Genomic DNA, 14,740 nt, shown 5'->3' with positions numbered 1-14,740 from the left:
TGAGGTGTATGAGGGAAGTCTAGTATCGTGTCTTACTTTCCCTCCAGATGGCGGGATACTGCGACTGCGACTGGCAGCTACTATCGGAGTATACTCTCCTATTCGATGGTGATGTAGCAGAGTTGAAGAATACATCACTCCATGTAAGCATGAATAACATGTGGATGATGTAGTCGTACTTGTCGTATCCTCCCACCTTACAGCGAGATTGCACAAACCTACATCCGCAGATGCACGTTGTTATCAGAGGATACTCCCATATCTTATAATGTTGCAGCAGAGTTGAAGACTACAGTGCTACATATATGTGTGCACAAGGGGGGAAGTTGGAAGCGTAGTTGTCTCACTGCCCTTGTTCAAAGGAGTTTATGTTCACAGGATCTCCACTGCACAGCCAAATGGCAGGAAGTACTGCGGCGGTAGACAAATACTATCGGAGTATCATGTCTTATTTGAGGTTGTTGTGGCGTGGTTGGAGAATACAGCATTGCACATAAGTAACTAAAGAGGTGGATTTCGGGGGTGTTGTTGTCTCGGTGTGCTCGCACAAAGGCGGTTTTTCTTGATATGTCTGTGTGTGGGTATATTGCACGAAACTGCTTCTGGAGTTGTTGACTACTATCGGAGTATCATGTCTTGTTTGGTAGTGTTGTAGTGGGTGGAGAATACGGCATTACATGTAAGTATGAATAACATGTGGAATATAGGACTGTAGTTGTCCTTTCAATCATATCTCCAGTGAGAACATACCCGATTTGGCGATTTACTATTTCTCATATATCACTGCAGTCAAGCACCTAGCCAACTGGCAGTCTTCTCTTTGCGTGGGAGGATACACCAGAGTCTTAGGAATTGTGGGTCTGAGGACTACAGATGTTGCGTATGCGTATATGTGGGAAGTCTTGGGGGTTGGGTAGGCGGTTTCTGAGTCTGATGTCTTGTGGGTGTGTGGGTCTGGTTGGGTAAGTGTTATTGTTCTGGTGGGGGGCTTGCTTTCACTTTCGCTTTTTGGGTGACTTACTTCGCTCGTAGACTGACACTATACACCCCCACCACATCACTGTCGCCACTGCAACTGCGAGTAAGACCAAACATGGCTTCCAACGTAGCATACCAGCCGAATCCGCCGCGGGTCGACACCGACTGCGCGATTTGCCTGGACACCATCGATGGTCCTCACGCGCGCCTTCAATGCAGACACAGATTCCATCAGACATGCCTCAGCAAACTCCGGGCCTTCCATGAGCGGGAGCAGGAGCAATACGGCGGAACAGCGACCACGAATCCGATTTGCCCGTGGTGTAGCAGGCCAATCGACATCACCAAGATCCAGCCAGACGAGTCACCTGCACTTCCCACGCCTGAAGAGACGCGAAATGCACAGGCCTACAGATTAGCTGCGGAACAAGAGGTGGAGCTGGATATCATCGAGTTGAGGATCCTCGGCGGCCTTCCTGTGACAACTGAGCAGTTTGCCCTACGAGCAGATGCAGGTGATGAACGCAGAGCGAACAACAAGTAAGTGCACTAGTATCTTCTCGCGCAGTCCTTGGTAAAGCCTAAGAAAAAGTCTGACAACAATAGCACTTTCCCAGCCGTGGATCGGCGCCACAAGAAACGAGCCGTCACTGAAAGCGAGGCACTCAGTCCAGAAACTCGACAAGTATTCGAAGCAGCAGCCACGACAAAGAACACTGACGCGCAACGCAACAATACCATCTACACCAAAGGCGCCAGGAAGTCCCAGCCAATCGACTGTGTGTTCTTGACGCTGAGCTTTGTTGTGCACAACAACACGGCCGTCTTCTACATATGGGTGAAGCCGGGCGAGCGGGTTCTAGAGGTGGGGAAAGCTTGGGCAGATGTCTGGTTGGGCAACAACGTTATGAGTTTCAGCGGTAGGGTAGCGTTCCTCAAGCTCAATGGCGCCTCTTTGCCCTGGCAGACTAAAGTTGGCGACGCGGGACTGCGGGATGGGATGACGATTACGCATGAAGCGTTATAGAAGGGCTTTGGAGGACTTCTGTCTTGATTCTCCTGTGGAATGTGTAGTGAGTATACATTGTATACTATGAGCATGAGGGTATAGAGGATCTGGAATCTTGTCCTTGGTAGGCTCGCAAGATGCTCATTGGAAAGCTTCTGGAGGAGAGGGAAGGGTCAAAGGAGGGCTGAAAGGCATACGGACATTGAGCACCCATCTAGTAATGATGAAGACATGATACACAAGAACAACTTCAATAACATGTAGTGTTTCATACATCACGTCGTACACAAGTAATGTGATGTTAAGAGCACAGAAGAAAGTTAGTAAGAGTGTTTGGCGGGGCGCCTCCGACCGATTCAGGGTCCTGAACAGCGTCATCTGCATGACACGCGCAGGCTTGGCGCACGAACATCGTGCGGAACTTTCGGTTGTAGACGTCCGAGGCCATCCTCCTCGTCATTGCTTCAGATGGGAGTGTGCAGCTCGCAATCAGGATGAGGCCGCTGCTTCAGTATGCTTCCTGCTCGCTTGTAGCCAATGCTGCTCCCTCCTTGGGAAGCTTGGCTAATAGAACACTGTCTATCTGCTTCAGATGTCAGTACCGGTCAGCTTCGACTGCCTTTCATCCGAATTGCAGGACCCAGTTGAGTCCACCACCGCCGAGGAACTGGTCGCGACGTCAATTCTCAAGCTCGAGAATATGGCTGGAAGACAGGAAACCACCGAGTTCATCCCAGCCCATTTACATGCCGCCGCCCGCAACTGAGTCGAAACGAACGCAAGACGACCGATATGACGATAGACCGCCTGAAGACGACCTACCTATAGAGGTCCAAGCACGGCTACAGCGATTGCAGAAGGAAGCACAGGCTCAGGCACGTCTGAAGGAAGAGCTGGAGACTCGGGCACGCTTGAAGGAGGAAGCAGAAGCTCGGACACGCATAGAGAAAGAAATGGAGACACAAGAACTCTTGAAGAAAGAACAGGAGAACCAGGCACGCCTAAAGAAGGAAGCAGAAGCCGTACCGGAGCCTATACAACCCCCAAAGCCCGAACGAAGACAAGAAAAGCCAATCGTGACTTCGAAGACAAGCGAAGTTGTGGACAATGTGACTCGTGTTCCTGATGAAGAGCTACCGTCTCATCGAGAGCGACAACGATGGGACCTTTCGAAACGCTTTCTAGGCGCTATGGATGAACTGCTGCCCAAATTAGCGCTCGTCACCCAGAAAGTCAACACATACACCGGAACAGACTACTCAGCGATCGAGGCTTTGAGAATGGAAATCAAGGATCAAGGTATTTAATATATGCTCTCGTGCATATTACTTGTCTAACACTACACAGAGAAACTCGTCAAAGCTCGTCGCCTCGCAATTGAAACCTCCAAGGAAGCTCTCGATGACGCGCAAGCCCAGCAGGCCGCTTCCCAGAAAGAAGTAGTTGCTCTCCTCGAACGCAAACACTCTTGGTCTTCTGGAGATCTCGAACGATACATGTCCCTTATCCGCTCGGAACACATTAATGATCGTGCAGTGCGGAAAGCCAAAGAGGCAGTCGCGGCTGCCGAAGATGCGCTGGAAGAGGCAAGGCGTCGACTAGAGAAAAGAGAGAGGGCACAATATCACGAGGAGCAGATCTGGAGCGACACCATCAGAAGAAACAGCACATGGGTTACGTTTGGGCTTATGGGCGTGAATATCTTCTTGCTGCTTTTGAGTCTGGTCATCCTCGAGCCATGGAGGAGAAGGCGAATGGTTAGGGAGATCAAGAGCACACTGGAAGCACAAAAGACCGCTGTCGAACCTTCTACTGCTTCGCTCGTAGCATCGCCAACCGCCGCATCAGACGACAAGGCAGATTCCACCGTTGAGCCCACGGAGACTACGACAACCGGACTAATCGCCGAACAACCTTCAACCACGGTCACAGAAAAGCCGACTTCCCAAGGGTCCAGTCTATTCGCTGACGCTATCCCTGAGAGCATTGCAGACCTGACACCAGACGTTGTAACCCCAGAGGTCACCTCCGTAACTCCAGACGAAGCCGAGGCTCTTCCACAAGAAATCATTGAGATCACTGAACAAGCGCCAACTAGCGAGGCTATACATGGCAAGCCCGAGGGGTGGCAAGAAAGAGTCACTGCCGTAGCTCAGGACATCATCAGCGAACGCGCAATCTCGATGCGGAGAATCGACTTCACGACTGCTATTCTCCAGAGCGCGGCGGCGGGAGCAGTTGTTGCGGCAGCGTTGATTGCCATGCTGAAGCCGTATTGAAGCTTTTGATTCTCTCGGCTCCCATTATCACGACGCTGAGTGACGACCTGGGTCATGGTTGAAGAGGTATTGCATGATCACCACTTTAGAATACTGGGCATCTGTAGCTGTTCGTATGAGTAACGATGTACATAGACATACACAACTCAATGTATGAAGGAATAATCTCACCTGCTCAGCATCATGATCCAAACCCCTCCGGGATCACATTCTGCAACCCAGATCACATGTTATAAGCGGCACTCGAAACGGAGTGTCGGCATTCACGACTTAACAGGCCATCCTTTCCTTCCCCGACATCATTCTGACCGCCCATATCCCTAACGCGCAAGGCTAGGGTTCTGCTGACCGGAGCTGAATTTGATGAAGATGCACGTCCTGATGCATGTCAGCATGGCGCTTACCGACAGACTATAACGGACTTGATTCGGTGAGTGATGATGGGTAATGTTGCACTGCATTTACATAAGCGGGGTTAGTGTGGTGATAGGTTGATTTGTATGTCTTTCTATAAATCAGCCTTGTTGGTGTGAGCTGTGAGATGAGCTGCAATGTTGGTTAAAATGGTAAAGGATGCAGGAGGGACCGAAGACCTGAGAACGAATATGCTGATGGTATATTAGTGTTTGCCTAGTTGGCTGAGTTATCGTGTATAGGACCTGGTAGCCTTGTTCATTTCTATACGGCTGATGGGGGCTATGCTCAAGATCATATTCTCACGCTGGTTACCTGTTGCAGCTGTCTCCCTCCTAGATTTGCAGAACCAGATAGGCGTAGAGCAGCATCATGACATATAGCGATATCCACCTCCCCCTGCGTAGGTCGAAACTCCCGCCTAACACAGAACGCCCATTCCAACGACCAAACCCATCCCACAATCTCAACTCCTCTCCTAACATATCCGCAGCGGCTTTCATAGCCCTAGACTGGACCCTCCTAACCCTCGCCCTAATCCCCATCACCATCCGCCTCTCCCTCCGAACCCGAAACCGTGGCCTCCACACCCCATCCGCCAACCTAGCCGACACCTTCGTAATCCTCGCCTGGCTCTCCGGGTGCGTACTAATCAGCATAAACACCTGGAAAAACACGCTACGAATGCAGTACCTCTCCGCGCCCCCAGCCTCACTCTACTACGGCGTCCCACCCCACCTCTCAGCTCACCTCCTCCACATATCCTGGCTCTCACTCTTCTTCATCTACACCAGCCTGTGGAGCGCTAAGGCTGCTTTCTTAGCCTTCTACTACTCCATCTTCAGCCTGCAGGGGCGGCGCGCGCAGATCGCCCTGTTCGCCGCTTGTCTGTTCACCCTCGCTACGTTCCTGCTGCACATGCTCCTCATCGCGTTCTGGTGCTCGCCTGTGTCTGCGAACTGGGCGCCGCCGCCTGGTGGGCGTCTTTGCTCGGCTGTGCATTCCATGGCCAGCGTCACGATCTCCACGCTGGCGAATGTCGCGACTGATTTGGTGATCTTGGGGATTCCCATATCCACGCTGGCGGCGACGCAGCTTGGGAGCAGAGAGCGCGCGGGACTGGTCTTTGTGTTTGTTATGAGTGGTATTTCTATTGTCGCGGCTTTGGTCCGGTTTGTGTGTCTTAAACTTGTGCAGGAGACGCCTAGGGCGTCTATTACGCATACGATTGATGTGTGGGCGTTGGTGGAGATTGTGTCGTCGATTTTGGCGGTTTGTCTGCCGTGTATGCGCACGTTTGTGAGGCGGAATAGGGGTTTGGGGCTGGCGAAGGGGTCGAAAGCGGGTAAGGGCGTGGCAGATAGCATTGAGAGTGTGGGGGAGAGAAGGGCGCGGGGCGAGATGGATGAGAACGGAGTGTAGAGAGGAAGACTGGAATGTAAGAGTTTGTGTGAATGTTCTGTAGGAAGGCCATGATTAGTGAGTGGTGGCAGTGATTACAATCGTCGGCAATGCCTATCCTAACTCTTTGACTAAACTCAGATTTATCGTCGTTCAAGTCTTCGATGTTCGCAAACTTGTCATTTTTCCCGTTCTACTTATGGAGCGCATCCTCGTCATCCTCATCTACTACTTCGCCTTCATCCTGGGCCTTTTGCGCAGTTGGCTACTCGTCCACACATCGGTTGGCGGGTAGACATGCGAAAATTACCGAGCTTGTTGCTCGATAGGCAGGCAGTTGAGCGCAGACTGGATGGTCTGCTGTATCGTTATGGTACCGCGCTTGGCTGGACCTTTGCATTTTACGCATGATTTTGTCTTGTGTCTCTAGTATCCACGAACAGCAGGGCCGGCCCATATGAGTTGAGCAGGCTTCGCAAAGGTTCTTATCGCCGACTTGCTTGCATCCAGGATCTGTGCTTACGTGTTGTAATCTACACGTGTTGCACTTCAGTCAAGGTTGCCCCTTGGTTTTGCCTCCCATGTGCGGTTCGTTGTGGTATTCAATCTCGCGAAATGTGTTTCTCCACGTTTTGAAGTCGGTATGTAGGCTGCTTCATCTGGTTGGTAATCTCCTCAGGACTCTTTTGACCATGGGCGATAGGCGGAGTACCGCCCTTCCCTGCTAAACCAATGATGTTGTCATGCTAAGAAGGTCGAACATCAAGCGCTTCACTGCGCTGTTGTTTGGCCAAGCTGGCAGCTACGCAGGTAGATCTGGTGACTCGCCAAAGATCCAATGAACCCTGCGTATGCTGTTTATGTAGACGCAGAAGGATCCCGGCGCACCCGTAAGCACCTTGAGGACCTCCATACCTCCGAACACACGTAAGTCGAAGTTTGCCGTCTCATCAGAACCCTTGACTGTGCGATACATCACCCTCATGTCTGACGATATGCTCACGGAGACTCGCCGGACGGGCTTGGAGAGTGACTTGATAATCCATGATCGTAGGTTCGGTCAGATGACGTTGCGCCACAGACTGTCACAAATCGCACATAATCTCTGAGAGCTTCGATCGCGCGGTATACCGCCCTCATGTCGACTGGTAGATCGATGGAGACTCGCAGTATGGGGTCGGAGAGTGTATCGACAACCCATATCCGCAACTTGGGGGAGATGATCTTGCACCATACACTATCGCAGGCTACCATCAACTTCGTGATGAGTAGGGTCCTGCTCTTCTCTCCCATCTGCATGCATCCACTATGCAAAGTCAGTTATGTCTGTCCGTCATACATGCTTGACACTACTTACTCAAAGTGAATGGACATCTCCCACGGCCCGAATGCCGAGTAGAGCCTCTCTTTGTTGTGGAATATGTCTTTGTAGAACGAGACGCGCTCCGCATGATCAAGCGAGCCAAAGGGAATGACCTCATCGGCCAGGCCAATTCCCTTGCCTGGGTAGGTGGCACGTAGGTCCTCCAAGTACGGGCGGACGAAGCTTCTCGCCCACACCACTTCTTGGCCCAGCTCCTCTTTCTGTGATGCTGATGCTCTAGGATTGAGCATCAGTGCGGCGCGCGCAGCCTCGGCCTTGCGGAGTTGAGTCTTTATCAGACCTCCAACTCGAATATTGTCCTTTTGACTTTCACTTTGAGACTCCGAGCCTGGATGTTGCGGACTGTTTGATTATCGTCGTCCTCGTCGGGGGGATTGTGATCTGGATATACCTCCGCCATGTTCTTGCGGATCTCCATACGGATCTCGGACTCAAGTGTCGTTGTAAGAAATGCGTTCGGTTTTCCGACAAACCGGTAGTTCAGTTGAGAGACCTCACCAGACATCGTTGACTTGAGCTTATTCCAGTCTTCGATGTTGGTCTGTGGGCCGATGCCGATGAATGGGTCGAGGTTCTCGACATGGACGTGGCAGAGGATTTCGAGCGCTGCTCGACGGCGGACTACGATCGATAATCGCATAGTTTGGGGTGGTTGGCTCGGCCATCCCCTTGCTGCGGAGAATGGGCTATACCCTGGTCCCCGGCGCGCATTCAAGCGCTTCGTCGGGCGAGGAGGTAACGTATCGAAAGGGGTTCCGACACATACTGCAAGATCTCGGCCTCGAGTCGAATATCCTTTGACGTCGTCATGATTTAGGGTCTTTCGAGTTGTGATGAGAGAAGTTTTGCAGCGTAATAGATGGGAGTGACGAGTTTTAATATATGAGAGCGAAGATTTCTAACACATGTAAATCCGCGTGGAATGCGACAAATGAAGCACGTGTTCGCGCGAACTGCAAGTAGAGGTATTAAAATTCCCAAGTGAGCGTAGGTTTCACTGTAATGACGTATGACTTGCGCTCTCAGTAAACAACACTGCGTATTCATGCTCTTATTATGAGTCTCTTTTGGGTCTCTTTTGGGCCTCTTTTGGGCCTCTTTTGCGACCCCCCAGCGACCCCCCAGCGAGCCCATTGTCTGTCGCCTGTCGCCTGTCGATGTTACCGACGGCGTGGCCGCGAAGATGCCGCAGTGGCCTCGACTCGTTTGCTAGTCATACTCTCGTACGTTCTCTCCGAATCGGAGTCTTCCTCCTCATGCTTTCGCTTAAGGACGTTGGTGATATCTTTCAATGCCGCTTTCTTCTTCGGCGCTGTAGATTTTGTGGCGGCAGGTTTCTTGACTGCAGGTTCATTGGTCGTTGTTTTGTCGGCTGGGAATAGCACCTCTAGCAGAGGTTCCAGTTCGGTTATTGTCCTTTCGACTTTTGCTATGTATTGTGTGTAAGGTGAGAGAGAGAGTTGGCTAGGTGGCTCATGTCTTATGTCCATGCCAAGACTCGGTTAATCGAAATATGCAGCGAAATCTTGCAACAGCCTGACAACTACATCCTAGATTAGTGTAGGAGTCTTGTACCTGGGTTTATACCGGTATACGCCTAGTCTACACATTTATAAACTTATAGTCATAGTTTTGCTTCTGTGGGATCCACAAAAAACGCAGCCTACTCCCCGCTTTTGCACTTAACCAAAAGTTTCCAATTCGCGTGCCAAGCCCATGTCATGCAGATGACGCTGTGTGGACCCTGAATCGGCCTCAGAGACGCCCCGCCAGATAATTTCCTGCAACGTCAACACCAGCATCTCACTTTCCTCTTGACTTTCTATACATACACGTGTTACCCATTCAGACAAGATGAGTGTACAAAATGGCGCAGCGGACCTTCCCGCCATGAAAAACAACCCCAAGGTATGCTTTGGTAACGCATTTTTGGTGCCGATGCTCACCGATGACAGTTCATCTTCTTCTCAGATTTTGACGGAACCATCACATTACAAGACAGTAAGTCTTCAGCTCTGGATACTCTCAGATTCCCTTTCAGCTTCTCTCTCATCTTCCCTCTCATCACCTCTTTGCCAATTCACATTTCCGGCCATTCACCTCTCTTCTTCTCCACCGACTCTCTCCAAGCAGCTAACACAAACAGGCAATGATTTCATGACCGATACCATTGGCTATGGCCGCGAAAAGCGTCGCGAAGGTAACATCAACTGCTTGAACGACAAAGTTACATTTCGCGATTCCTTCTACGAGATGATGAGCAGCGTCACCCGCCCGTACGACCAATGCATCCAGTACCTTGTCGACAACATCAAACTCGACCCCGGCTTTGCGGAGTTCTTTCAGTGGAGCTTGGCGAACAACATACCAGTCGTAGTGCTAAGCAGTGGCATGGAACCCATCATCAAAGCACTTCTGGAGAAGCTGGTGGGCCCAGACGCGAACAAGATGCAGGTCCTTGGTAACTACGTGGGCGCGAGACAAGGCAAGAGTATCAATGATGAGGCTGGTTGGGAAATTTTGTTCAGACACCCCGAGTCCGGGTTCGGGCACGACAAATCGGTGGAGCTGAGAAAATACTCGAGTCTGCCAGCGGATAAACGACCTGTTCTCTTTTATTCGGGGGATGGAGTATCTGACCTCAGGTGAGAGCTCTGCACATCTGTGTTTGGCGTCACTAACAAAAAACAGCGCCGCGCGGGAAACCGACCTGCTGTTCGCCAAGAAGGGGCACGATTTGATCAACTACTGCGCGCGCGAGGATGTGCCTTTTACCGTCTTCGAGGACTGGTCCAACATCCTGGCAAAGTGCAAGGAGATCGTCGAGGGCAAGACGACTGTGCAGCAGGCTGCTAAAGATGGCTTTGAGGCATACAAGAACGGTGCTGCTGGTTTTGAGAAGGCTACTGTGAAATAAGCATATCACGGCAGGAACGATTTTACCCAGAAATCCAGAGCGTGGCGAATCATATACATTGGGCATTATAGGACATAGAAGACACGGATAGACGGCAAGACATAGATTACAATGATACAATTACGGATTAACACACATTTTTCTCCTCGTCGTGTCTTCAGATATAAGCCTGGGATAACCATCAGAGATCTCGCTCACCAAATGCCAATGACAATCCTGTGCGATAGATCAGGAAGAATCTGTCCAAGCATGAGAGCCTCACAGTCCCAAGAACTGACAGTCATGAGAACCTATGGGCCCATATTATCCCGCGTTATCTTGACAATCAGCATTACCCTCCATGTCGTCAATATCCGCGCGCATGCAGTAAGAATATAGGAAGGACGTCTAGCCGTAAGCGATGAGCTTCTCCGGTCCATGTCAATAACATTGCATTCGATGGACATAGATCGTCGGTCTTTTTCGTCTCTTCTAGTTACCCTACCATCAAAGTGACAGGAAGAGGAAAAAAGGCACAAAGCCACGATAAGAACAACATAGAGCCTCCAGAACAAGCCTTCGGGCCTCGGAACGAAGTGGTGAACATCTTAGCTGCCGCATAGACTAGTGTAATGACGATGCGTGAAGCTCAACCCTAGGTCCAAGTCCAGCGCCAATCAAATGACTCGGCGACTTTCCGACTGGCATCGAAGCCCTACAACCACCGCTCCTACACATGCACAAGACACACAGATATGACTGCAGCTTGAATCCTTCCATCTGATTCGGATCGGCATGCTACTAGCCTGGGCCTAGCACTGCGCCTTTCCACAGCCCCGGTTGGAGCGGAGGAAGGGCGACCCTTACGTTTTGGATTCCGATTCGCCAATCGCGGCCCCCCTCAATGCCGTGCCTACTGCCCTACGTGTAACCGTCCCGCCCGCAGTGTTTTTTTAGCCTAGAATGTGTGTGTATGTGAAGATGTCGCGAGGCTTGCCTTACCGCACTGCTCCTACAGATCAATAGCTCGAGCAGGTGGGGAGACGTCGTTCCAGGCACAGCCACCAGCCAATATGCGGACTTGCTCGTAACACACGCCTTAGTGTGGTTGTCTTGCATGTAGTCTAGGAGATATGGCACCGACAAAGACTCCAACACGGGGCTTCAACCGCCTCTATGACAAGACAATGTGGACAGCTCAAGAGATGTTGAAACACAGTCCAAGACTTCCCACAGTTCGTATCAACGTATAGTTCGCAGCTCGAAGATTTGACCGTAATTGAAGCCGCAAGTGATGCCGAGTAACTAGATCTGTTTTTTTTACCCACAGGTACGGAGTAACCTCGTGGCAAGAGGTCCTAAGCCCTTAGTGGCCAGCGCATTGGGATCAAGGCGTCCCCCACACACCAGGTTCTAGTTCTGACCCCTACCACGAGGGAATTTATTTTGCCCGAACGAGAGACCGCATGGCAGTAAGCGCAGATAGATGGAAAAAAACTCATTAGCCTGCGCGGAGGTAAATAGATAATCGGCGTTTTCGGTCTTCGTCCTCTGGTGTGTGTTCTTATATAGCGCTCGACCTGGCATTGCGTTTACCGCAGCGTGGTTTGGAGTCTTCCCAAGTATCTCAATCAAGGTCTACTTTTCACCTTGTAATACTCTACACGGCGTCGGCTTTCCGTTCTTCACTTGCTACAAACTTTCGATATGCGAACGGCTATACTTCTTACCGCCGGGTGGGTGGCGTCTGGAGTCCAAGCCGGTGTTGTTCCGACTGTGGATGGAGTTTCTCCTACGTTTCTCTTCGACAAGAGATTAGAGGTTTCGAATAGCAGTGCTGAACACAAGGTTCTCGAGGCCGACCTCTGGGCTACCAATGCCGGTATCGTGCAACGGGCATATCAATCTTCCACAAAACCTTCACAGTGGAAGAAGTGCCACTCGGGGAACCTCGTCGTAAGGCAGGAATGGTATGGGCATATCTTTCCAAACTTAAAAATCCGACCATGACTAATGGCAACAGGTCGACCTTCTCGAAGCCGCAGAAAAAGGCATACATCGCTGCCGTCAAGTGTCTTTCGAGGTTACCTCCGAAAACTCCGAAGGATGTGTGTCCTGGTTGCCAGAACCGCTACGACGACTTCCTCGCCACTCACATTCAGCAGTCGTTCACGGTATGTAAGGCTACTCCATAAGCAGATGTTGTTACTGATCATGGGAAGATTCACGGTACTGGCAACTTCCTCGCCTGGCACCGCTGGTTCGTGTACGCGTACGAGAAGACCCTTCGTGACGAATGTGGATATAAGGGAACGCAGCCCTACTACAACTGGCCGCGATGGTCCGATGACCCCGAGAAATCGCCCGCCCTGGATGGGTCTGACACGTCGATGAGCGGCAATGGTGTTTTGGGATGCACCAACCAGACTTCGTATGGCGTTCCGTCGAATGCCGCTCCTTTGATTAGCATTCCTCATGGAACTGGAGGTGGTTGTGTCGCCTCGGGACCTTTCAAGGACTGGCCTGTCAACCTGGGGCCCATCTCTTCTGATCTGACCTGCACGCCTCCCAATCCAATTACTGATGTTACCAGTCCCCAGCTTGGGCTCGGATACAATCCTCGGTGCCTGAAACGGGATATTTCTCCATGGACCTCGAGGCAGTGGAGCAACGACGAGCAAGTCGTCAAGCTGCTCAAGAGCCCGGATATCAAGACCTTCTGGGCCGACATGCAAGGTGGTGAGAAGACGTTCACGAACAACTTCATGGGCGTGCATACCGCTGGGCATTTCACGGTCGGCGCTGATCCTGGTTCTGACTTTTTCGCCTCTCCCGGTGACCCTTGGTTCTACTTGCACCACGGGCAAATTGATCGTGTGTGGTGGACATGGCAGAACACCAAGCCTGAGGAGCGCACAAATGCGTTGTACGGTACCATTGTGATTGTGGATCCTACGGCGCCGGCGACGAAGCTCAACGATACGATATCGCTGGGCTATGCGTTCGCGGAAAACATTACGATTGCGGAGACGATGAGTACGATGGCCGGGCCGTTTTGCTACACATATGTCTAGATAGGGTCCATCAGACTGAGCGATAATCAGAGACTTGTAATGTATATACTTGCCGTCGCCATGCAGTGAATGTCAGCTCACGACACGTGAGGAGTTCAGTTGCAGCAATTGCAGAAGCGACGGGTGGAGAGTGAACCAGGGTGATGGAACGCCGATTGGAGAAGACCCGCATGAAAAGTTGGTCACGTTACCCGTACTCCCTGGCCTGCAGTGCCAACGCATCACCGCTACAGGAGCAACAAAGCCCAATGCCCTCAGACACGCTATGGACATGGAGCAGCGCCTCGATCGGAGCCCCTCGCTTGGTCCCTTGATTTGCATACGCTCGGACAGAAGTTTGCTACCCCGCCAACCCACATTTCACCACCGACAGACGACACCTCTCGACGCCCACCAAGCCACAAGCACACGGCTCCCTCTTCGCCATGAACACTGACCCGCTGACCGGGCGCCCGCTCCCCGCGACGGCCATCCAGCGCATCCTGCACCTCGCCCCCAAAGTCCACATCTACCAGATCCCGCCCGCGACATCGACAAAAGGCTACGCCGCCGCCTCGTGGACCGCCAACCCCGCCTCGCAGATCTTCACGGCCCGCCTGCGCGTCGTCGAGACCAGCATCCCCTCGGAGCCGCCCGCCCAGGACGAAGAGCGCGTGACGACGACGCTGCTGCTCGAGGATCCCAAGACGGGCGACCTCTTCGCCGCCGCCCCCTACACCAGCGAGCGCACCGTCGAGCAGGCCCTGGACAGCAGCCGCTTCTTCGCCATCACCGTCATGGGCGAGGGGCGCAAGGCCGTGCTGGGCATGGGCTTCGAGGAGCGCTCCGAGGCGTTCGACTTTAGCATCGCGCTGCAGGATGCGCGCCGCGTGCTGGGCTTCGAGCCCAAGACGACCTCGCGGGCGCAGCAGCTGGTCGAGGAGCCCAAGCGCGACTTCAGCCTCAAGAAGGGCGAGACGATATCGATAAATCTGGGCGGACTCAAGGGGAGAAGGACGCGCGTCGAGGGCGAGCGCAGCCCAGAGGTGCAGAAGAGCGAGCAGGATGCCCTGTTCAGCATCAAGCCGCCGCCGGGGAGTGGGGGAGGAGGGGGAGGGGGCGTGGGCTTCTTGCCGGCGCCGCCCAGTGCGAAGAGCGTCAAGGACGAGCGGAGGAGGAGTCGGCAGAGCTTCGAGCCGGCCCACTTGAACCCCACGCCGGAGGATCTGGGCTTCGACGACGGCGAGTTTGGCGAGTTTCAATAGTAGACGTGCAACGTTTGGTTGCAGTGGCATTTTGCATGGATGGGTCATTTGCATAGCGGGC

At 52.4% G+C, this 14,740-nt stretch overlaps 7 protein-coding genes across 7 annotated transcripts; 5 read left to right on the top strand and 2 right to left on the bottom strand.

Moving 5' to 3' along the window:
* Window positions 1-2,733: 2,733 nt before the first annotated feature.
* On the top strand, window positions 2,734-4,266 carry P153DRAFT_291209 (uncharacterized protein; the record flags this gene model as incomplete). The annotated part of the gene is made up of 2 exons (XM_033663759.1): window positions 2,734-3,286; window positions 3,335-4,266. The coding sequence occupies 2 exons, from the start codon at window positions 2,734-2,736 to the stop codon at window positions 4,264-4,266; spliced, it is 1,485 nt and encodes a 494-aa protein (XP_033523765.1).
* Window positions 4,267-5,020: 754 nt separating this feature from the next.
* On the top strand, window positions 5,021-6,150 carry P153DRAFT_366771 (uncharacterized protein). Its single transcript, XM_033668124.1, has one exon. It carries the CDS (start codon window positions 5,053-5,055, stop codon window positions 6,100-6,102), a length of 1,050 nt encoding a protein of 349 aa, XP_033523764.1. The 5' UTR covers window positions 5,021-5,052; the 3' UTR covers window positions 6,103-6,150.
* A 733-nt stretch (window positions 6,151-6,883) lies between these two features.
* On the bottom strand, window positions 6,884-8,105 carry P153DRAFT_396648 (uncharacterized protein; the record flags this gene model as incomplete). Its single annotated transcript, XM_033671500.1, has 4 exons — window positions 6,884-7,114; window positions 7,180-7,387; window positions 7,439-7,719; window positions 7,779-8,105. The coding sequence occupies 4 exons, from the start codon at window positions 8,103-8,105 to the stop codon at window positions 6,884-6,886; spliced, it is 1,047 nt and encodes a 348-aa protein (XP_033523763.1).
* A 520-nt stretch (window positions 8,106-8,625) lies between these two features.
* Window positions 8,626-8,955, bottom strand: P153DRAFT_385582 (uncharacterized protein; the record flags this gene model as incomplete). The annotated part of the gene is made up of 1 exon (XM_033670444.1): window positions 8,626-8,955. The coding sequence occupies one exon, from the start codon at window positions 8,953-8,955 to the stop codon at window positions 8,626-8,628; it is 330 nt and encodes a 109-aa protein (XP_033523762.1).
* Window positions 8,956-9,024: 69 nt separating this feature from the next.
* Window positions 9,025-10,444, top strand: P153DRAFT_340160 (uncharacterized protein). The gene is made up of 4 exons (XM_033665860.1): window positions 9,025-9,373; window positions 9,421-9,466; window positions 9,612-10,110; window positions 10,157-10,444. Exons 1-4 carry the CDS (start codon window positions 9,320-9,322, stop codon window positions 10,380-10,382), a joined length of 825 nt encoding a protein of 274 aa, XP_033523761.1. The 5' UTR covers window positions 9,025-9,319; the 3' UTR covers window positions 10,383-10,444.
* A 1,624-nt stretch (window positions 10,445-12,068) lies between these two features.
* P153DRAFT_291247 (Di-copper centre-containing protein) lies at window positions 12,069-13,435 on the top strand (the record flags this gene model as incomplete). The annotated part of the gene is made up of 3 exons (XM_033663761.1): window positions 12,069-12,331; window positions 12,385-12,535; window positions 12,584-13,435. The coding sequence occupies 3 exons, from the start codon at window positions 12,069-12,071 to the stop codon at window positions 13,433-13,435; spliced, it is 1,266 nt and encodes a 421-aa protein (XP_033523760.1).
* Window positions 13,436-13,860: 425 nt separating this feature from the next.
* P153DRAFT_375860 (adaptin ear-binding coat-associated protein 2) lies at window positions 13,861-14,679 on the top strand (the record flags this gene model as incomplete). The annotated part of the gene is made up of 1 exon (XM_033669611.1): window positions 13,861-14,679. One exon carries the CDS (start codon window positions 13,861-13,863, stop codon window positions 14,677-14,679), a length of 819 nt encoding a protein of 272 aa, XP_033523759.1.
* Between the last annotated feature and the right edge of the window lie 61 nt (window positions 14,680-14,740).

Source organism: Dothidotthia symphoricarpi, assembly GCF_010015815.1.
Source record: "Dothidotthia symphoricarpi CBS 119687 unplaced genomic scaffold P153scaffold_10, whole genome shotgun sequence".
In the NCBI taxonomy this organism is placed as follows: Eukaryota; Fungi; Ascomycota; class Dothideomycetes; order Pleosporales; family Dothidotthiaceae; genus Dothidotthia; species Dothidotthia symphoricarpi.
This window is presented reverse-complemented; position numbering and strand designations above follow the sequence as displayed.